Genomic DNA, 22,219 nt, shown 5'->3' on the forward strand with positions numbered 1-22,219 from the left:
AGTATTCCAACAGGCTAAAATATGTAATGAGATGATGACTCTAGAGTTATCACAGAAACTACTACAGGATGAGTTTGGATTACTTCCAGTGATGATCTTGGATTACTCCAGGATGACTCCATGACAACTTCAGGATGAGTGGGGATTACTCCTGGATGACTTCGGATGACTCTAGGATGACTCCATGACAACTTCAGGATGAGTTGGGATTACTCCAGGATGACTTCGGATTACTCTAGGATGACTCCATGACAACTTCAGGATTACTCCAGGATGACTTCATGACAACTTCATGATGGGTGGGGATTACTTCAGGATGGTTGCATGAGAACTTTAGGATGGGTTTTGAATTGTGAATGATTCTTGCAGACCACTCCATGATGAGTTTAAAAGATTTCAAGATGCTTACAAAACATTTAGGAAAAGGGGTTTGATTACCCATGGATGTATTCCTTTTGAGTAATATTGGTGGCATTACTTTAGAATGACTCGTTAGACTTATGGATAGTTTACTGGAAATAAATCTAATGAATTTTGCAGCTGTCACTGTCCATATTTGCTAGAGCACCCAAATGTTGTTAACCAAGTTCACCGATTTAGTGCACAAAACTACAACCGCCCCCTCCCATGTCACAAACCAACCTGTAAACTCCCTAATTTCAATTCTCACCTCTAGCCAACAGGGCCTCACACCCAAAATTACAAAGCACTGCATTGAAACACACACTTCCAGTGACCTAAACAGAATCTGTTAAAGGTCTACCTGCATGACAGACTGCCGCCAGTCACTTCACCCAATATCACTGAGAGCAGCCAACATTATTATGATAGTAAAATACTGCATTGTTGATATTTTATTATAGTATTGCTGTGGCTATAAGATGTCTTCAATCAAACATATGCTCAGAAAGTGTTCAAAAAATGTTTTATTTAACAAATGCAGTTTAAAGGCATAGCTGTATTCTATAAGAATAAATCAGTTTGCAAAAATACAAACGAATAATCATCGATCCTGCATTTCGAAAGGCGGTGTCTTCTGTAGGCCTCTTCTGGCATTGCAGATTTTGGTGGCAAGCTTCCTTCTCATCACCTGGCTGTCCATAGTAGGCCAACTGTTAGCCTTGCAGACAGATCTCAGAAATTCTACAAAAAAAAGAAAGGATATATGAATATAAATGGACATCAGAATAGGCATTGTTAAATTACTTATTGTAGAATACAGGATTAACAAATGTTAAAATGTCAACCTACAAATGTGTCACTACATTTAAATGCATTTGTACACAACGGTTGAAACAGGCTTAAAAGATAGATTTGAACTGAAAATGAATCATGGTTTTCTGTGGCTGCATTCAGAAGATTTATGGTCTTTAATGGTCAAAGGGGTTAATATGTCTTTGAGGAGATGTTGAGCCAGGCACTGAGTCGGTGGGGATGGGAGACAGGGCAATCATGCAGAAACAAGATTGACAGATTCATTGTGTAGATACAACAGTTTGACTTTTAAATTAGAAACTATCACACAGTTAGAAATAGAAAGCATAAGTGGATGTGGGGAAATAGTCTTTTAAACCCTTTGCTAATTAACATAACCAGAAGGTCCGGAAACACATGACCCCAGATATACCAAAGCACACCTTGCTTACATGGGTGACCCAACGCCTCCGGCCTGAAAACCATGCATCACTGATTTGTTACATACTCGAATGGACTAACAAATATACAACACCCCAAAGATAATACCCACTCCCTGCCTTTAATTACCCCTATTCTGCTTGGAAACCAGGAATGGCCAATGTGCAATGAATGTGAGGGACAGGTTTGAAAATGTATTAGAAACAAATGATTTATTAGTCTAGAATAGAATTTGTTCATGCAGTAGCGAATTGATACACCAACAGCTCTCGCGTAACGGCCAGCATCTATTTATGGTGTCCATTCAATGCGGAAAAGGTACTCTCAAAATTAAGTAAGTTAACTACAGTTTTTAAATTGGGAACGGTTCTGTTATGAGGGGAATATCACCTTCTGTTGTGTGGATGATCCAGTTTCCATTCCCGACTTCTCCACCGATTCTGGTAATGAATCGGTCCTGGTAAGCGCCGCCAGTGATGCCTGCAAATGATGTATTGCCAACTGATTGTGTCTTTGCGTGGCTTGTAACTGTTCTACAATTTAAAAAAAAAAAAAAAGTTAAAGGCACCTACTTTCTGGCCATCAGACTAACTAACAGCGTAGACAAGAACAATAAGGCAAATTGCGCAGGATATCACACTGCGGTAACAGTGGGAGAAGACACAATTACAACTTGGTCCACTGCCCCTACCAGTGAAAAATGGTGTCAGGTGGAGATCCAGCCCAGGGAGTAACAGGGAAGGAGAACCTGAGAACCAGCCAGGAAGCCGGATGGGCGCCCTGACCCTGCCCAGAGAGTCAGTTGAGGGCTATCGGGTGTCACTGAAACTATTGGAATAGAGTACACCTAGGGGGGAATGTCATAAAAGGAGGGACACAAAGCATGCAGTGGTTATTTGCCCACTTATTGACTGGCCATGGCCATGCTAATCCCCATAGCCATTTACACCCAGATCCTGCGCTTGCCCCAAAATACCTTCTCATGGGAACTCTTTGAGCTCGTATTAATAAAGCCATCCCATCAAACGGTGCACTCAAAGTGCCTGCCAGTGTTTTTTTCAAAGCAGTCTTCTGAGCGTTAATAACTTAATTGGAGTAGTAAACCCACTACTGGTGTTATAGAAATGTCTTAACCAGGTCTGCCTTCAGCCACTCGATTTAGAACTGGTGCAGCAAACTTGCTGCTTCAGCTAGTTCACACTGAGACAAGTTGTGAGGTGAATAGCCAGTGCTGTGACCAGTGTAGTGCGGAACAGATCTCCAACATTGGGCTCTTCGCTTATGTCTTGCTAGTCTCAGTTGGCAAGAGTGAACCCCCATGTGTCAGTGCGCTCTCACCGTTCCTGCCCTTGCCATTACGCTCAATGTACTTCAATCCTAACAGGCCCAACTCACCTTCACAATATATATGAGATGATTGTAGCAGTTTTCCAGGAGGTTGAAGAAAAGTTTCTTGAGAAAGAGCCGGACGTTCAATGCAGAGTGCCTTTCTCTCGTCGTCGCCTTGGCCTCTTGCTTTTTCTTTGGGGCCCTTTGAACCTCCATCTCATGGCTGTAGTTCTTGAACTGAATGACCCAGATTCAGAAAAACAGTAATCTTCAGTTTTGAAAACGGTGATCAGACATTCTAATCCCTCGAGACCAAAGTAAAACTTCCGCTTTTTGGTGCCTTCCTGTTAAGGACAGACAGCCCTGAGGAATGAGCAATCCCCCGAAAAAGCCACTAGGACAATCTTCTTGTGCTCGTAACACAATTAAAAGAGATTTCCTTTGCCAAGAAAATGTTTTAAATCAGTGTATATGTGTATTTTAGCACCATGCGGCCCCCCCTTTGTGTGGTGAATGAGTAACTGTATTAAAATATTTAAGTGCTGCACTCATTCCCAGCAACAATAAAAGCATTCAAGCCTGTGTGTGTACTACATATTGGATTGTTTATTTGAGCGGTTTTACTCCACACTAGTTGACCTAAAATGAAAGTTCAAATTGAAATATAAAGACACTGAAACTGTGCACCATCTCTCCTAACATACTCCCCATCTCCCTTCACCCCCAAATGGCCTCTCCTCCTCGACTGCCCCACCAGCCCCTTCCCCGTCAACTACTCCCATCCACTCTTTGCCCCTTAACTGTGAAATGCCCCACCTCATTCATCCCCTACCTGCTCTCTCCCTCAACTGCACACCTTCTCTCCTAACAGCCTCTCCAAGTGCATCCTTTTCCATCAACTACCCCAACTGCCACTTTCTCCCTCAACAGCTGCACCACCCCCTTCTCCAACTGCCTCCTTCTCCATCAACTACTCCCAGCCACCATTCACCCCAACTACCCCCTTATCCATCAAATGCTCCACCCTCAACTGCCCACAGGACCCTACTGCCTTTTCCCCCTCTACTGGCCCCACATCTCATTCTCCAACTGATGTTTGGGGAGAAGGGTGGTGGGAGCAGGTAAGGGAGAACCCTTACCTGCTCCCACACACCTTCTCCCTTCAAATGCCCCACCACTTCTCCAACTGCCACATCCTCTGCTCCCTATCTGCCCCCACACCAAGCACTTCTACCCACTCATAACCATCACCCCAAGGTCTCCCCTCACCCCCTTATCCCTTAGTCAAAGAATTCACTCCCCTTTAATAGAACCGCCCTTGGACTTAGGAGCAGAGTAGAAACAGATACATTATAGAAAATAAATAAATAATAAAGGCAACAAACAGTGGCAGTGCAGCTGGCAAGGGCTGGGTTAAGGCGGCAGACAGGGTATGTCTGATAAGTGCACGAAGAAAAAGAGGGGGGGGCAACTGTATGGTATCCCAGTGCAAGGGGTGGCCCGGAGGCAGTTTTGGGTGCGTGGCAGGGTGAGCAGGTACCAGGGCTTCTCTAGAGACCTCATCAGATGTGACAGGGGAGAGAGAGAGGTGAGAAGAGGGGTGCCCAAGAGATCAATTACGAAACAATGTGCGCACCAGCAAGATCAATCTCTATTATTGCATATGAGAAAACAGTCAGGAAATGGCTTTCTACCCACATCACACACTCCAAACTCACTTCCCACTACCTTGAAACTTCAGAGAGATTGCAATGTGTATAATAAACTTTCTACCAACAATGCTGTACACTGTTGTGTCACGGGAAGCGATAAAACTCGACCTTTCACCTCTTGACAAAACAGAAGTGGCATCACATAGCATTGTTCCTAAATACACTACGAAAACTATGGTTACACTATCACCATAATATGATATACATTTCATACAAGAATGGATAACCATATGTATCATTAATATCAGTGTGTATAGGCCCATATTACCAAATCACTGTGAATTCAAGTAGATGTCCAAGGCCAAATGATAATGATGTGTTAAGCGCATTATATAAAACGAATATACATACAATATCACACACATCGCTACAGCCAGTGCTTATCTCACTGAGCTATCTCACCGCTATAGCAAAATGAGTAATTATATGTCTCAATGTTCTCAAAGTGAGAAAGCAAATTGCACTCTGTAGTGGATACCATTCAACTGATAACAGCAGGCCATTTCATCTGCAGGTGTGGTGCAAAGCTGGCCACATGTCAAGCCTGCATGGATCTACTTTTCAGCCTTCAGTGATTGGCAAAATAGGGAAAGCAGTGCACTCACATGACATCCTGTAATCTGGGCACTCGTTACTTCATACATGCAAACAAACATCCTGAACGATTTAGTGCTGCCTGTTACTTTGCAATCCAATCACTTAACTGGTACTACATGAAGATAAAGCGTGATTAAAAGATTCAAAAAACACATAGCTGGTTAAATATGTACACAAAAACGATGCATCCGAGTCAAGTTACACGAAGACGTGTACACAATCACTGTGGCAGATAGCCACCTCACGCACAGTAATGATCGTTTACAAAAAAATTGTTCACTCAAGATGGAATGTCGTGTGATGAGACAGTTTGGCAGAAAAAAACATTATGCATACAACTTATGAAAAGTAAAATGAGACAGCAGGCATCACTCACAGGGTAAGCTACCAGGAGAGGTAGAGCAATACAGAAGAGACAGCAACTCACAGGAAGACAGAGAGAGAGAGAGAGAGAGAGAGAGAGAGAGAGAGAGAGAGAGTAGAAGAGGAGCCACCAGGAGAGACGGAGCAAGACAGCAGGTCACAGGGAGATAGAGACAGAGCAGAGGAGACAGCAGGCATCAGAGAGAGAGAGGAGAAGAGACAGCAGGCATCACTTACAGGGTAAGCTACCAAGAGAGGTAGAGCAATACAGAAGAGACAGAAATGCACAGGTAGACAGAGAGAGTAGAAGAGACAGCAGGAGTCGCAGAAGGAGCCACCAGGAGAGAGAGCAAGACAGCAGAAGAGACAGCAGGTCACAGGGAGGGAGGTGGACGGGCAGCGGGGCAATATACAGAAACAGAGCAGATAACAATCCCTGCACCTTCAAGTGAATCTTTTACCCATATGTTTGGTGGAACAGATTACTGCTAGAGTAGATGGAGGTACATTTTGTAAGGAAGATCAGAACGGCAACAAAGTAGACAATCTCAGCAGCACTGCCGCTTACGTCATCTATGCCACACCAATAACACATTTTAAACCCGCGGCCTCTTCCACATCATCAGATTTGCACATAGAGAAATGTGAGTAGATGGAAGCTCCATGGGCCGACGGTTATTGGGTGACCTGGGGAGTTGACTATTTTAGCCCTGACTGCTACCCTCATCTGCTCTCTATAACAGTGCATGAAATGTTCCAGGACCCTATTTCCATACTGGTGAAAAGCATGTGAAATGGCACTAGTAATATGCACTTAGTGCAGTCTTGCAGGTCTTTCTGTGCACACTGTAAATTAAAACATGCATTCAGCATTCCCAGGGAGCAATGTTTAAACTATCAAGTTTCCAGACCTCTTTTCTTCCGAATCTTTCAGCATATAAATTCCCAGCTGAATCCCAAAACGCCACCCCTTGCACAATTGGTCCAGGCGCTGTAAAAGCACTGGCGAGAAGGCAGTATAAATATTGGCTAGCATATACCAATACAAATGTGTGTGCCCCGCAGACTGTTTACAGTGGCTTCACTTGGAGGAGGTGTGCTTCACTCCTAGCAGACCTTTAAACTTATTAAAACACACAGTAGCGCAAAGCATTTCACAGTGATCCTTGGAGAGTGGTTTTACATGTTTGCCAGGGTCTGGAGGGGCCCAGCAACATTGGGAAAGTATCCTCTTTGCCGCCCGATGTACATGCAGATTGGTGAACTTTTCAGCTTAAAGTGTAAAGCAGCTTCATGTCTGCCGAGCGTGAAACTGCTGCCTGCACGCGCTTTCCCATTGTGATGGGCTATTGTATCCATTCTCCATTCACCTAAATTTTGCATTCCACATCATAAAAACAAACGCGGCTCACGTGCAGGGAGTCGCTTTATGTAATTCACATTTTCCTCACAGTGATGTTGAGAAGTTGTACTCAAGCTTTCAGCCAACGCGCGCCTTTCAGACAATGCTGTTTTTGGGGAGGGGGGCGTGGGAGGCAGGTCGTCTTCCTCGTAAATCAAACATTGTATGCGTCCTAATCAAAAACATGCGCAGCGAAATGCCTCTAAATGAAGCAAGCCTAGAAGGGCATCCATCCCTTGCTTACCTTATTTTGGTGTTCATGCGTTTCGATTCCCTGGCCCACGCTGGAATCTCGGCCGCCGCCATTGCTGCTGGTGTGGTGGTGGAGTCCAGTGTTTACAGGTCGGAAGGAAAAAACAAGCTGCATCTCTTTCCGAAACAAGCCCGAAACAAGCTGACTCCCATCAAAATAATCAGGAAAAAAGCAAGCGCACGCCACAAACGGTGTGGATAGCTCTCAAAAGTGAGAAACGTAGTACACTACCATAAACATAGAGAAAACACACACATCTCATGTTACAATAATTTGTTTTAATTTTAAATGCATTTTATTTTTCTGACAATTAGAATGTTCACATTATTGGCTTTTGCTCCTTCACTTCTGTTCCTTCATGTTACTATTCCCTTGTTGCCCTTTAACACAGGTGTCTCCACATCAGCCACTTGCTAACAAAGTAGGATTGGTAGCTTTTCAGTGCGGATTTAGTGTTTCAGCTCCCTCTGGCTGTCCATCTAGTGAAAACCAGTGGCTATTAACCCCTGGCTGTATTTCTTTCTCTCCATTATAATGTTTGTACCCCACACGTGCCTCACACTGTTTTCCACTCTAAGCAAGCGTGGCTGCAGCCTGCAAGGCAAAGCTGTGATTAAGATGGCTCTCAGCCACAACAGCCCGGTTGGGCAAGTGGGCAAGAGGCTCTGAAAGACTGCGCTGGGAGGGACTCGGGCTGACGTTGAGGCCCAGATACTGAAATATGCGCTTAATACTGAGTCCTCGTTTGCACAGGAGCATATATTGCAAACCACATGGCCCGTGCCATTGTTTTCCCTGGCTAAACATGCTCCAATAGATATATTGTGTTCTTTGTTGGTTGTATATACTGCATCCTATACCATATGCCTCATGTTACGGGGGCTTAATGCAATAGATGCAGGTAGAATTGGTAGGAGCAACACATTACAAGCCAAGCCTCCTGTTACGGGGGGTTAAGCAATAGATGCCTTTAGAGCTGCCTGTTACTTTGCAATCCAATCACTCAACTGGTATTACATGAAGATAAAACGTGATTAAAAGATTAAAAAAACACATAGCTAGTGAAATATGCAAAAAAAATGATGATATGATGCATCTGAGTCAAATTAAACGAAGATGTGTACAGAATCACCGTGGCAGATAGTCATCTCACGCACAGTAAAGCATGTTCGTTTAAAAAAAATGTGTGCACTTAAGATGGAATGTCGTGTGATGAGACAGTTTGGCAGAAAAAAACATTATGCAAACAACTTACGAAAAGCAAAATGCATTTTTTCCACACCAAAAAACGCGGTCTGTTAATTTAACATAAATGATTTGTAAAAAATGGAAGGAGCTCAAACCCCCTCCCCACGGGTTCCCCGTTAACGTCTCAGCAAATAAATGAAATCCACCCCTAAGCAGATCAACCCCGCTGTCTGCTCCAGATCGCAGGCCCTCCGAAGCCGCCCCCCAACCCCCACACATGTAGAAAAATACGTATTCACTGAAAATACTGCCTCAGTTGCTGCAGATCTCCCCACCGCGCTAGGTGACTGTGGGCTAAGCCTTTGAGCCCCTATGCAGGAAACATGTTTACTTTCTGAACTTCATAAGATCCTTTTCACCATGCATGAAGTGGCAGGATCGAGTTACCGGTAATGTGAATCTCGATTGGACACAGTCGCTGCAATGCAGGCAATCACACAAACAGTGCCGCGAGCAGTGCGCGCAAGGACCGCGATGCCGGTGCAATATAAGCACAGACTATCCCACAGGCAGCAGCTTGCAGGGATAGCGCGGACCCGCGATGCGCATTAATGGCGTTGCGATCACACGGCCGCCGGCACATTGCTTAAACAAAGAGCCTGCTATTAATGTGCAGTGGCCGACTGGAGATTTGTGGAAGCATACTGCATGGAGAGTACAGGCTGTAAATCACTTTAAGGTATTGTATTGTTTGTTTATATAGCGCCTATACACAGGAAAGTGGTTCAAAGCGCTCAAGGAGGGTGGGAACAAGAGGAAAATCGATGATAATAGTCTGCACAGGCAGAGTAAGTGCGTAAAATACATGTAACAGTTGAGACACAGCAAATAGGCCTGACGACAATTCTGCAGTTTTGCAAGTGCAATTAAGGGGAGAAGAAAGGGGAGAACAGACGATCTTCAGGCATATGCATTTGGATCGTGCAAGTGCATAGAGTGTAACAGGGAGGGGAAGGTCCAAGTGCACCCAGTCAGTGGAGACTGGGGTAAGTGCAGAGAGAACCACACTCTCTGGTTATTTCTAAGTGCCTTGAAGGTGAGTGGGTGAAGGGCCCAGTGGCAAATGCGAGAGAGGACTGGCAGGAGTGCCTGGGACCTGTGAGACTCAGAGGTACACCAGGTGGCCAGTTAGCAAGTTCCTAAATATCTTCCTTCTCGAGCTCTTCACTCATCTGCCTCCAACTCCCACAGGGTCAGTTGTTTCTCCAAGCAACGAGTTGGTGGTAAATCTCTTTCTTTGGCTGTGGCCTTCCTCTAACAGCCTCCCTGCCTCTCTGAAAAATTGAGGAGAACCATCTCTGTTTCTGGAAGCACCTCAAGACCATCTTCTTTGCTTCTGATCCATCTGACAGATTGCGTACGTTTTAAAGGCCCGCTGTATATCAATAATTGTTTTATTTTTGAAGATTTGATTGGCTTTCTGTTAAAAAATATTCATGCTAAACAAGGTGTTGACATGCACCGCCAAGTCGATATGACCTAGATTAAGAAGCAGCGGATTCTTTTAATTGGCTAAGGAAATCCACACAGCTTGCAAAGACAAAGGGCCTCATCACGAGTTGGGTGGTATCCCCGGCGGTATTACCACCTGGACTATTAGCGTTACCGCCAACCCCCCATCGCTATTAGTGCCGGATGACAGGTTTGGCTGAAACAGTAAGTTCCCATTCCCCATTGGGCCCATTCGGGAAGTCCCCATTCCCCATAGGGCCAAAAATCACCAAAATCGCGGCAGCAGCAATAGCGTTGCCGCCGCATGTAAGGGTTACCGCCAAACTCGTGATGAGGCAGAAAGTGTTGTCACCATTACTTCATTGTGCATTCTACTACTGACGGCTTTTTAAATGAAAGTGGGGAGTAAAAAAACTGCTTTAAGAAGAACTGTGCTATTAATGTGTCCAGGATGTTAAGTAAAAGAAATGTTGACATCTGCCAAATATGTTTTATGAAAAGAAAATGACAAATATTAAATAAAAAGAACTGTAACTGTTACATGAGATTTGTATGGTCTTATGTTTTAAATCAAAACATCCTTTCAAATTTAATGCATACCAATTTTAGTCTGACTAGATCCTATTTGATTATTATTGAATTTATTAAGTGCAGGTCAAGCTTCGAGAAACAGCAGAGTGCTTTACAGAGGTATACAACAATACAGATGCATAACGGAGCAGTTTTCAGAGGTAACAATAGAACAGATACGCAGCCGGGGGTGGTATACAGAGGGGCACAGAGGAGGGGTACAGCTGTACCGGGTGGCAGGCAGGAGATAGGCGGCCACCGTCCAGCGAGTCAGGTGGCATGATGGGAGATATGGCCGAGGTGTTAGCCATTCCTTCTACCCATTGCTGCAAATTGGTATACCCTGAGTGTTAGCGACTAGGCATTATCTACTGGAGAAATTAGTTAAGTGCAGTTGGACTGGTAATTTGCACCAATAAAATGCAAAATGAATAAAACCTAATCTCTGCAAAGTGTTTAATCAGATTAAAATGCGAAATAACGGCAACCAGCGTCAAAACTAGTTTGACATTATGTTTCCAACATTTAAATGCAGTAGAAATGTGTGCCTATGTTACTGGATTGTTTTTACAGAGATACAAGTTGGAAAAAATCAAAAATAAATCTTACAATCTATACTTGCTTGTAAAAGAATCCAAAATAAATGCAGTAAAAATGTGTAGTGTTGCTGGATTGGTTTTTATTGAGAAACAAGTTTCAAAAAATCCAAAATAAATCCTGTAAAAATGCTGCCTGCCGATTCGTGTTAGTGGATTGTTTTTAGTGAGAAACTTTTAGAGTCATCCTAGCCAATGGGGATTCCGGGATGTGAACTATAGCACTACCTCCATCATTCTGAGCTAGGACTGTAACCTGACTCTGGGCAGGCAGATCCACAGGATTACTGGGAGAATTCCCTGCCCTTTCTTCCATTTATCGCTCAAGCATGCTGCAAGGAACCGTAGCCTCCACCCCAACATGCTCGTGAGATCAAAGGAACAACCTTCTAGGCCGAAGTTCATTAGTATTAAGGAATGAAAATGACAATGAATCATAAAAGCAAAAAGAATGCACGTCCACAGTGTATGCAGGAAGGAATTGATAGCTGCCACAGAAGCACATCGTATTCCACAATTGCTTTGCATGCAGCATACAGAAACCGATTACACGCGCAGCCCGCGATGAACAGTTACATCGCATACACCGAGGAGCACTTAATATTAGTCACACTTGCACACGGGGGCTGCGTGGATGATGGCGGCCATCGCTCGAAATGATCAAAAACACCTCTGTTTGTGGGGGGGGGGGTGTAATGCTTACCAGACAAACACGAAACAGGCACAACGAGATGTTGCTGCAAAATTCCAAAATAGAAAGAACAAATCAAGCGCACCAGCAGCTAAATATACCTGCCGCTGCACGGCATGGAGTCCTTCTTCCTCCATGATTGTCTTCATCAGCTTCGTCATCACGTAGGCATCCTACGTGAAAAAACGTCCCTACGTCATGACGCCTTAAAGGCATTTCAGAAAGTGTTGGCAAACTTGTAAACAAACACACAATGCTCTCTGGTCTCATATGGAGTTTATTTATGTGCTATTACTAATGAAAGCAACATAAGGCCTTCTTTTAGCAGAAGCTCAGTTTCCAGGCAGCATATCAGGTGAGTGCATCGATCCAGCTCTGTGAATTCTAAATGCATTTTGTGCGCCATTGAAAAACTCTGTATGCATGCAGCAACTTGACCAGCATGGCAGCTGCGTTTGACTTTTTTGGGGGGCTTTCATGTGTGTGCAATGTTTTTTTTATGCTGGGTCTCAAGCTTTCCCTTATTGCCACATTGGTCATTTTGAGGGTGCTCAGGCCTGCTTGGATGGCAAAGGTTTCTCTCCCATGGAGCGCATGCTTATGTTTAGGCCTCATGGCTTCCATTTTCACCCAACATAGTGTCAAGCTTTACCCTTGCCACATTGGGGATTTTGAGGGTGCTAGGTGCCTGCTTTTGACTGGATGGCAAAGGATTCTCACCCAGGGGGTGCATGATATGTTTAGGCCTCAGGACTTCCATTTGGGATGGGTTCTATAGTTAGTCTGGCCATTCACAACTTGTTTTACCCCTTCTTCCATTAAGTGCTGCTAGTATTTTTATGGTGCGTTTCCCTTATTTGTTCCACAGGGCCAAATATGTGTTGGGGACATTTGTGACCAGTCACTTTTTACTGCAAGAAAACTATTTCTGTGGCATGTATGCTTTTTAAGTGTGATTCCTGGTCAATGGTTTAGCACTTTTACATTGGGTGTTGCAATTTAAATGATCATATCCATATTATGCTTTTTACATGCAATTAAAAAGAATGCCAAAAAGGTGTGCTTAGCAAAGCATTAAAAAATCATTCAGCACAAGTGCAACTAAGCAAAAGCTGAACGACAATCAGTATTAGTCTGCAAATCATCCAACAAACTCTGTGATGCTCTGAAGTAATCAGTAAGCCATCCCCAAATCATCAAGAAATGTTTCATGGCGATGCTCTTCAAGTAATCAGTAGGTCATCCCAGAATCATCCCCAAATCATCAGGGACAAACATGTTTTGGCTCTTCAAGTAATCAGCAGGTCATCCCAGAATCATCTGGGGCAAACCAGTTGATGCTCCTGAAGTAATCGGCAGGTCATCCCAGAATCATCCCCAAATCATCATGGTGATGCTCTTGAAGTAATCGGCAAGTCATCCTAAAGTCATCAGGAACAAAGAGTTTTCTAAAATAGGGATGATGCTGGAATCATCCGCAAGTCATCTAAGCTCATCCCCAAATCATCACCCACCATTCTGAGACATTTGCTGATGACTTTAACAGTCTGATGACTTCTGATGATGTGGAAATGACTTCTAATGTAGTTCGATGATCATCGGATGACTCCAGGATGGTCTCTTAAGTCATCCTTTTAGACCTGGGTCATTGCCAATGTTGGGACGGCTTCCTTGTATGAGGCCTGTCACACCATGAGCCCCCTGACCCCACACATGACACTGAAGACACTGCTTCCCGTCCGTGCTCCATGTATGCTCTGCCGCATTTATTGTAATGCACACGCGACAGAGTTAAATCACTCCGCCGTGTCTCTCTCTTAAAGGGACATCACAGTTGTCACTCTGCCGGCTGAGAGAGATACAAAATACAACTCACTGGGAAATAAGAGGTAAGGCTCATATTTGCACTGAATAATTGGCCCGTAATAGATAACTATAAAGTAATTAACTGGCTTACCCTTGAACACACCATTCATTTATATGCCATATAATTTAAGAAATGCAAAACAAATGGCTGCCTCGCCAATAGATGAAGTAGAATGTTCCCGATTACGAGCTTGTTGTTATATCTTCTGCCGATGAAGAGGGGGTAATAGTGGATGCAGCCTGTCATACTTCAGCATCAAACTGCTGTAAATGAAAATGGGAAAATAACATCTTGTTTCCCTTAGAAGAATGGTCTTGAAAATCTGAATACTAGAACGCGGCATAAAAACACAGCAACTGTCTTAATGCTTAGTTAAATCAGCAGGGCTTTCAGGCAATTGATAATAATTATCTTTTAGAAATAAAGCGATAGCTTACAAAGAGACGCAGGAATAAATGTTAACACTGAATAAAAGACTATGGGGATAGAGTGACCCTCAAGTGTAGGGATACATGAGACTTGTACCCCCTGTCTTCTACACCTAACCTTAGCTGATTTACTAAAAGTGAGAAGAGACTGCTACAAGCTCATCCCCTATATCAATGCATACAATTCACTAGTCATTGAAAGATGTTAATTAAAATGTGACAAGATATTACAATAGAGCAACATAAACAGACCCATTTGGGGAGAGAGCTAACCTCTTCCAGCAATCGCTTGCTAGCCTCCTGCTTGGTATGAGCCTCTTCTTCTCCCACATGCCAGGCCTGCTACCGAGCAGCACGCACAAGTGTATGCTATTAACCAGATGCTAGCCTCTCCTTTCAAAGAGCCCTGCTTGGCTGCAAATCAATATTCTGTGAAAGAAAATGGCTATCTTGTTGAAACATGTAATTTAAAGAAAAAGAACTTCGTATTCCACTCAAATGGAAACTGAGTTGAAACACCATATACAATTGAATAATGTTATAATGTGTGGCATCAAGTGTACGTGTAGGGTAATAATGCCCTGGGACAGTTGTCAGATGAACATCATTTATTAATGAAAAACATTAAAACAAAGTGGTTTTGTGAAAATGTCTATCAAAGACAGATACAACTAATGCATCATGTATACACATGATTGTAAAAAAAACAAATACAAAACACACATCACCTAAAGAAGTAGGACAATGGTATAAAAATCAGCACAGAACCGGATGATACATATCATTATGAAATGACAAGGATGGCATACGTATATGCACATCAACCGGCCAACTAGTGGAACATAGTCCAGAAATGCATGTCAAACTTATGTGGAGGTGTAGCAACATTTGCAAAAAATTCAACACGATTTTATATAAAGCAGTTCTAAAATCACTTTGACCCAACTCACTGAACGTGTAACAATATTTTCAAAAGTGATGCATGGATCTAATGGAGGGTCCTAGTTTTGACCTTGTACCCTACTGTGGAAATGTCTTCATCAGGGCCTTGAGTAAAGGAAACTGAAAAATAACCAAACATTACATGTATAAGTGTTAAAAAACAGAGACAATTGGCCTCATTACGTGTCCGGTGGTAACCGTGCCGGTAAAACCGGCAGGTAGCCGCCAGACCCATAAGGATTTACCGGCACATGACTTGCCAGAAACACTGGGGCATAATAACCCTGGCGGTCCGTTAAGTCAGGCGCCGATAAAATGTTGATCCCCATTCCCATCTATGGCAATTGGGACCACGTCAGCGCCGGCACTGTTAATAACGGTGCTGGTGCTTCCGTGAAAGTCTGCAGGCGGGTGCCGTTCGGCCTGGCAAGTCAGACCTGCCGGTTGGGAGGGCACCAGCCCCACAGACTTGTACTTTGCCGTCCAGAAACAACGATGACAGTAAGCTTACCGGCACCCTTGTTTCCGGACTGGCAACGTTGTAATGAGGACCAGTGTCTCATGACAAAAAATAACTAACCTTCTGATATAAAAAAAAGAGGTACCCGATTGATGCCAAATTATGTGAGCTGGAGCCATGTAACAAGTAATTCTGGAGGCATCTATAGTCTGCCTGAAAAAAAATGAAAAAACTTAATTACTGCACTATACCGAGACCAACCAATAGGCAAAATTGAAGGACACATCAAAGCAAAAACAACTTGAAATACAAATGCGAAAGGTGGTTGGTTATACCTAGTTGAACTTGAAAAACTGAGGACCTTGCCGCACAGGAATCAACCAATGCATAGAAAACTTGAGGCAAATGAAGGCCAACCAAAATTCTCATCATTTCAAACACGAAAACCAAATTAGTTTTTCTCCCCTGTACAACAAGCATACTAAATGATGAAATAGAGATGGTTGGCCATTTAGCAAAATGAATGACTGTACATCGCAGTCAGATAAGAAAACTGAATGCACAAAGAAATGCTACCAGAAATGCCTAGGGTAAAGGACTTATTATAGGATCTGTAGTAGATGCCGAATTTTCAATCAGAGGAACAACAAAAGTAATGCTCCCATAAAGCTAACGTGCAGAAAGCTGGAACGGAATAATATGGTTTTGAAATCACTGATACAGCGATCATCACAAAGCAGTCTGGAGACCTATAGTATGATGAAAGCCACATTGATTACCTGAAAAGCTCCAGCCAGATCTCCTGCAGGATTTCTAGTATATACTCAATGCGAAAACTAAACGATTGAGTCTGAGTTCAACCAGCGTTTCATATTTGAGATGCAAGCCAATGAAAAAGAAAATAGAAGACAGTGAACATATCACATCAGAGCCAATGGTTTCAAAATAAAAGAAGGACTGCAATGCAGCTAAACAATGGACACACCACCCGTATTATTGAGTCATATTGGAGATAGAAACGTACCTGCGTCCATGCAAGAAGTAAAGAGACAAACTTATCTGTAAGTGACATGACACTTGAAGGCCAAGGACCCAAATCCGAAAATGTAAAGTTACCACTCAGCACTTTATTAAGGAAACTCTTGTGATTTACTGCCAAACACTAAACTAAATTAAACCAGCAAAATCGCTGAACGTAGGGAGTACCTAGCTTCCTTGCTACAGCCATCTATACACATGACGCAATCAAATTATACTAAGATTGAAGGTGTTGCTGGTTAACGTGGAAAAAACTATTCTCCATATACAAGCATGGATGATACGACTTTCAGTTATAGTGTGTATCTAAAATGAATAACATAACCCAGTCTCAAATGAAATTCTCACTAACTTTTGGAAACAAGCACATACTCTACACTCAATCACATTATACTGACATCATTAACATACTGCACATCCAATCAGGGACTGCTTACATCCCAAAACACTTGACCAACACCCATGAGTAGGTACATGGACATTTTCAGAGACATTTTGGAACAAAACATATCTATAACAGCAGGTTGATTATTTGTAATACAAAATAAATACAAATATACTAAATAACGTAAAAGCACTAGTATATATTTTGGAAGTAAAAATGTCTGACAAATTCAGCACACAATACAAGTGCAGGGAAAGGATGCAAAATGGGTGTGGTTTTGGGTGAGGATGGGTGCAAATGGGTCAAAAACACATAGATTTGACCTAGAAATGGGCATTAAATGAATGGCCACATAACCAAACAACACCAAAAGCCTATGAATCCATCCTGATATGTCATCTCTATTGAAAATCATCACAGACCCTCAAAAACAGCTCCAATTTGAAGCTCTCATTTTAAAGCTCTTATTTTAATGACAATAGTTTCGGCTTAAACGTATGGCTTTCAGTAACACCTAATAGCCAAAACTAAACAATGTTTACTTTGTGAAAGGCAAACCTTGTGTTGGTATGTTCTTTACTGTGTAGGCATATTTGTGTATGTATTGATACACATTTGCATATCTCTACATTTATCTTTATATCTACCTAGGATAAAGAAGAAGCTGACATATTAATGATTCATGAAATGGAGGCTAAAGTAAAGGAAATGGAGGCTAAACTTGAAGAGGAGACTAAAAGGGGAGATGATCTGATAGCCACCACAGAACAGTTAAAGCTGCAAAGGAAAAACATGGAGGGTGCTATGCATACGACACAAGAGGAATATCATACACTAGCAAGTAAGCTATGTCTGGCAAATCAAATATTGTATTGTTATGTTGTTGGCTAGATCTATGCTAGTTTTTCTCTGCCAGAAAGTTGTCCAACTATAGGGCGGTGGAAGCACACTCTTTCTAAGAAGAATTACTGATGGGTTAGAGAACTTTGAAATAGGAATGGGCTATGAACCGGAGCAGGTTGAAGACGCTGTGCACTGTCTGACTTCCTTTATTGCCCAACTCTCCCTAATTTGTACTGTCAGCTGAAACCCCCAGAGGGCAAAAAGTGTTGTTACAATCAGGCATAAAAGCATTACGCATGATGTAACACAACTTTTTCCGCTCTGTGAATTTCAGTTTTTTTGGCTGGTGGAGCTGGGCTTTAAACAGGATTGTCGTTTTGTGAGGTCCTGCCTCTGGAGTTCCACTGAAGCTGCCAAACCCCACAGACCCACAAAAGTGTTTCGCTCCCAACTAATTATTTTTCTACAGCTGAGTTTGCAACACCTCTGAGGGAAAGGGGAATTGGATAAAACAATAAACTGAGACTCTGGCTCTACCTCTCTTGGACAGAAATCTGCAGTTACGAGAAAAGATAACTGTGAATGTTCCTGTTCTCTTTGTACATATGCAACATTACCCATATGGTAATCTCAGTACCTGAAACTCCTCTGCAGAAAGCCTCGAGGAGAGTTTAGTTGAAATTTGGTAACCAGTTTTCTTCTGATCAGAACTAGAGTTTTTTCAGTTAGTAGTTGAATCATTGAGTCTTAGTATGGGAAATCGTATTTCAAATGCACTGATTTCAGAATTCAGGCTAGAAGAGATTCAGGATTGAAGCTGTTCTGTCTACCTTTTCTGGATTCTTGATTATTGAAGGCTCAGAGCTTTCCAAAAGGCCTGTTTTCCAAATCCAGTGTTTACTTTACCTTTTATGCCTTTTTAGCTTTAAAAAATTAAAAAACTTGTTGGATGCTTCAGTTTTAAACTACTATCAAACTTGGTAATAACTAAAATAATTGTCTTACCCTACTTAAAGTACTTTTTAAAATGAGAAGTTAAGTAAGAGAAAAAAGGAATGCAAAATATACTTGTGGCTCAAAACTCAAGTCCACAGGTTGGCTGAGTGAAAATAATGAAGCGAACCTCGCAGGGAAGTGAAGAAACTCTTTAGTCAGTAATCTTCAGTTGCTGCAACTACCCGACCTCCGCTCCGCTTACCGGGTCATCACTCCCCTTACCGATGACCTTCTTCTTTCTAGCACAACCCACACCTTTCCAGGTTCCTCTAGAGACGCAAAGTGAAAAGTGAAAACATTCCCTTTTCCAAAGTGAAACGTTCTACTTGCGCTGACTGCATAAAAGCATAGAAAAGAGTCAGGCATTACGCAAATGGGGCAATACAAAGATAAACAATTCTGAAGTCTTCCTAGTCACACAAACAATTGTCCAAGAATCAGATTAGTTACCCACCATTAAGTAAAAATTGCAGTAAACAGAAGACTAACAGAAAAGCAACTCTGTGGGAAGGGTTGCTAAATTACTGAGGGGGTAATTCATAGAATTTAGCGCACAAGTGGCGCACGCGGCTGGCGCACAGTGTGCACGTGTGATTGTCTGCGCCAGCCGCGTGTGCTAAAATCCATTTCTGCACACAGCGTATTCATGGATTTCAGCTACCAAAACCAGCCGTGGCGCAGAGTGGCGCAGCGACCCTGCAGCAGCGCCAGTTACGCCCCCAAGAACGCCCCTCGTGCAAGGAAAAGCCATCAAAATCCCCAATCCAGCGCAAAGGGCTGCGCTAACCCTGGACCAGTATACAGGGCCGCCACACAGCACACGGCAAGCGGGGAACGTGTATTACTGGGGTTCGCGGGATGTTTCACATGCGATCGGAGCAGGGTATGTGTATTTCGGGGGTGCACGTGAAGTTTCACACGCGATCGGAGCAGGGTACGTGTATTTCGGAAGTTTCACACGCAAAGGGCCCTGTGCGAGTGAGGCACGTGTATTACTGGGGTTTGCGGGAAGTTTCACACGCGAATGTCCCTGTGCGAGTGGGGCACGTGTATTACTGGGGTTCGTGGGAAGTTTCACATGCGAAGGGCCCTGTGCGAGTGGGGTACGTGTATTACTGGGGTTCACGGGAAGTTTCACACGCGATTGGCCCTGTGCGAGTGGGGTACGTGTATTACTGGGGTTCACGGGAAGTTTCACACGCGATTCCGCTGTCAGAGCGGGTTTGTGTATCCAGTGGGGTGCACGGGGAGTCCCACACGTGAATTGGCAGTGTGGGTCCTCCCAGGTATGCCCTCCACCCCATCCACGGCCCCTGCAGGCAACCCACAACACAGGGGACTACCCTGCACCCCTGGCCACGCCCCCAGCCAGCACACATGTCACCTTCCACTAGTGATCACCAACTCATGTCCCCCAGCACACCCACCCGCCAGCAGTCAGGGGCACCTGCCAGCAGGCCCCCACTCATGTCCCCCAGCAGCCGCTCCCCCAGCAGTAAGGGGCACCTGCCAGCAGGCCCCCACTCATAACCCCCTGCACCCCCACCCCCCAGCAGTCAGGAGCACCTGCCAGCAGGCCCCCACTCATGTCCCACTCATGTCCCCCTGCACCCCCACCCCCCAGCAGTCAGGGGCACCTGCCAGCAGGCCCCCACTCATGTCCCCCAGCAGCCCCACCCCCCAGCAGTCAGGGGCACCTGCCAGCAGGCCCCCACTCATGTCCCACTCATGTCCCCCTGCACCCCCACCCCCAGCAGTCAGGGGCACCTGCCAGCAGCAGGCCCCCACTCATGTCCCCCTGTACCCCACCCCCCAGCAGTCAGGGGCACCTGCCAGCAGGCCCCCACTCATGTCCCCCAGCAGCCCCCCCCCCAGCAGTCAGGTGCACCTGCCAGCAGGCCCCCACTCATGTCCCCCAGAAGCCCTACCCCCCAGCAGTCAGGGGCACCTGCCAGCAGGCCCCCACTCATGTCCCCCTGCACCCCCACCCCCCAGCAGTCAGGGGCACCTGCCAGCAGGCCCCCACTCATGTCCCCCTGCACCCGCACCCCCCAGCAGTCAGGGGCACCTGCCGCTGGCCCCCACTCATGTCACCCCTACACAAAATAAAGAAACAGAATCATGGCCCACTTCTACACCAAAAAACCACATCACGCCACCCCATTCATGAGACGCAATGATTTCCCAATCCACCCCACACTGACATGCCTATCTCAAGACACAAACCAAAAGTCAACAATGTACATCAAGACATGTCCGTCACACAGATACACTGGTTGGCATTGATTGTGTAAACCCACATTTTCACATGCATCAACCCAATGAGCAAATCCCACACATAGAAATAAAATATGAAAATGTATTATGTACAAAAATAAATAAATGAAATGAAATCACACAAAAATACCAAACATGAAATGAAAAGCATGTGCAAAAGATGAGTGAATGAAAATTATAACCAATCCAATTTTTTTTTAAAGAAAAACAGTCCAAACTCTCCCTCCACCAACGCAAATCCAAAGGAAATGTAAAAAAAGAAAATCCATTGCTTCATGTCCATAATGAAAAAGAAAATCAAATTAATCAATGATCAAACTATTCACAATCCATTGGCCAAAAGAAAATTCCATGATTCCATGTGCAAAATCAAAAAAACATATCAAATCAATCCATTGTCCAACTATGTAAAGGGTCCATGAGCCCAACCAAACAAATGAAACCTACCTAAGAAACTACCTAAAAATAGAACTATATACAAATGTGTGTGGCATTGTCCATTGACCACAAATAAAAGGAAAAGGAAACCTAACTCTAAAAACTATTTACAATGGCAGCGGGCTAGTCCGACGGCTCACTTCCTGATTTCCCAGGCCAGGGCATCATCGAACTCCTGCTCGATGTCCCGGAGGCGGTCCTCTTCCATGGCCCCGAGGGTTTGCAGGGACGATGACATGTGGACCTCCAGGTCCCTGCGAATTGCCTCGAGGCACTCGGCCCGCCTCAGAGCCCTACGCATGGAGTTCTCCGCCCTGACCATTGTGAGCCGTGCCTCTTCTGCCCGCTGCCGCTCCGCACCTATAGCATGGCCTAACCGCTGCCACACGGAAGACACTTCCAGTCCTGGGTCCTCCTGCCCTCTGGCTGATGCCTGCCCCTCTGATGTTGAAGGCCCGAGCCATCATGGCTCCCACCTTGTGGCAGCCTCACGCCCATGTTCATACACATCCCGACATGGCCCTATAAAAACACATGTGCAACCTGCACACTACTGGCACACCATGACACGCACAGCGTCCAATCACCATTCATGTACACTTACCGCTCGACTCCAGATGGGTCTGCCTCTCATGGATCTGGACGTAGAGCGCTGGGCAAATGCATTCCAGGACCCTCATTTGGTGCTCCGACAGCT

General features: G+C 44.3%; 2 protein-coding genes across 2 annotated transcripts in view; one reads left to right on the top strand and one right to left on the bottom strand.

The window, feature by feature from the left end:
* The window catches only part of SCARB2 (scavenger receptor class B member 2), a 1,272,731-nt gene extending 1,265,314 nt beyond the window's left edge, over positions 1 to 7,417 (bottom strand). The window contains exon 1 of the mRNA XM_069626318.1: positions 7,283 to 7,417. The gene's annotated coding sequence lies outside the window, so the exon portion shown is untranslated. The remainder of the gene's footprint in view (positions 1 to 7,282) is intronic.
* The window catches only part of LOC138510558 (serine/threonine-protein kinase MRCK beta-like), a 2,015,755-nt gene that overhangs the window by 298,699 nt on the left and 1,694,837 nt on the right, over positions 1 to 22,219 (top strand). The window contains exon 5 of the mRNA XM_069626316.1: positions 17,620 to 17,809. Coding sequence (XP_069482417.1) covers positions 17,620 to 17,809 — 190 coding nt within the window. The remainder of the gene's footprint in view (positions 1 to 17,619; positions 17,810 to 22,219) is intronic.

Source organism: Ambystoma mexicanum, chromosome 6p (assembly GCF_040938575.1).
Source record: "Ambystoma mexicanum isolate Mex_15411 chromosome 6p, UKY_AmexF1_1, whole genome shotgun sequence".
NCBI lineage: Eukaryota > Metazoa > Chordata > Amphibia > Caudata > Ambystomatidae > Ambystoma > Ambystoma mexicanum.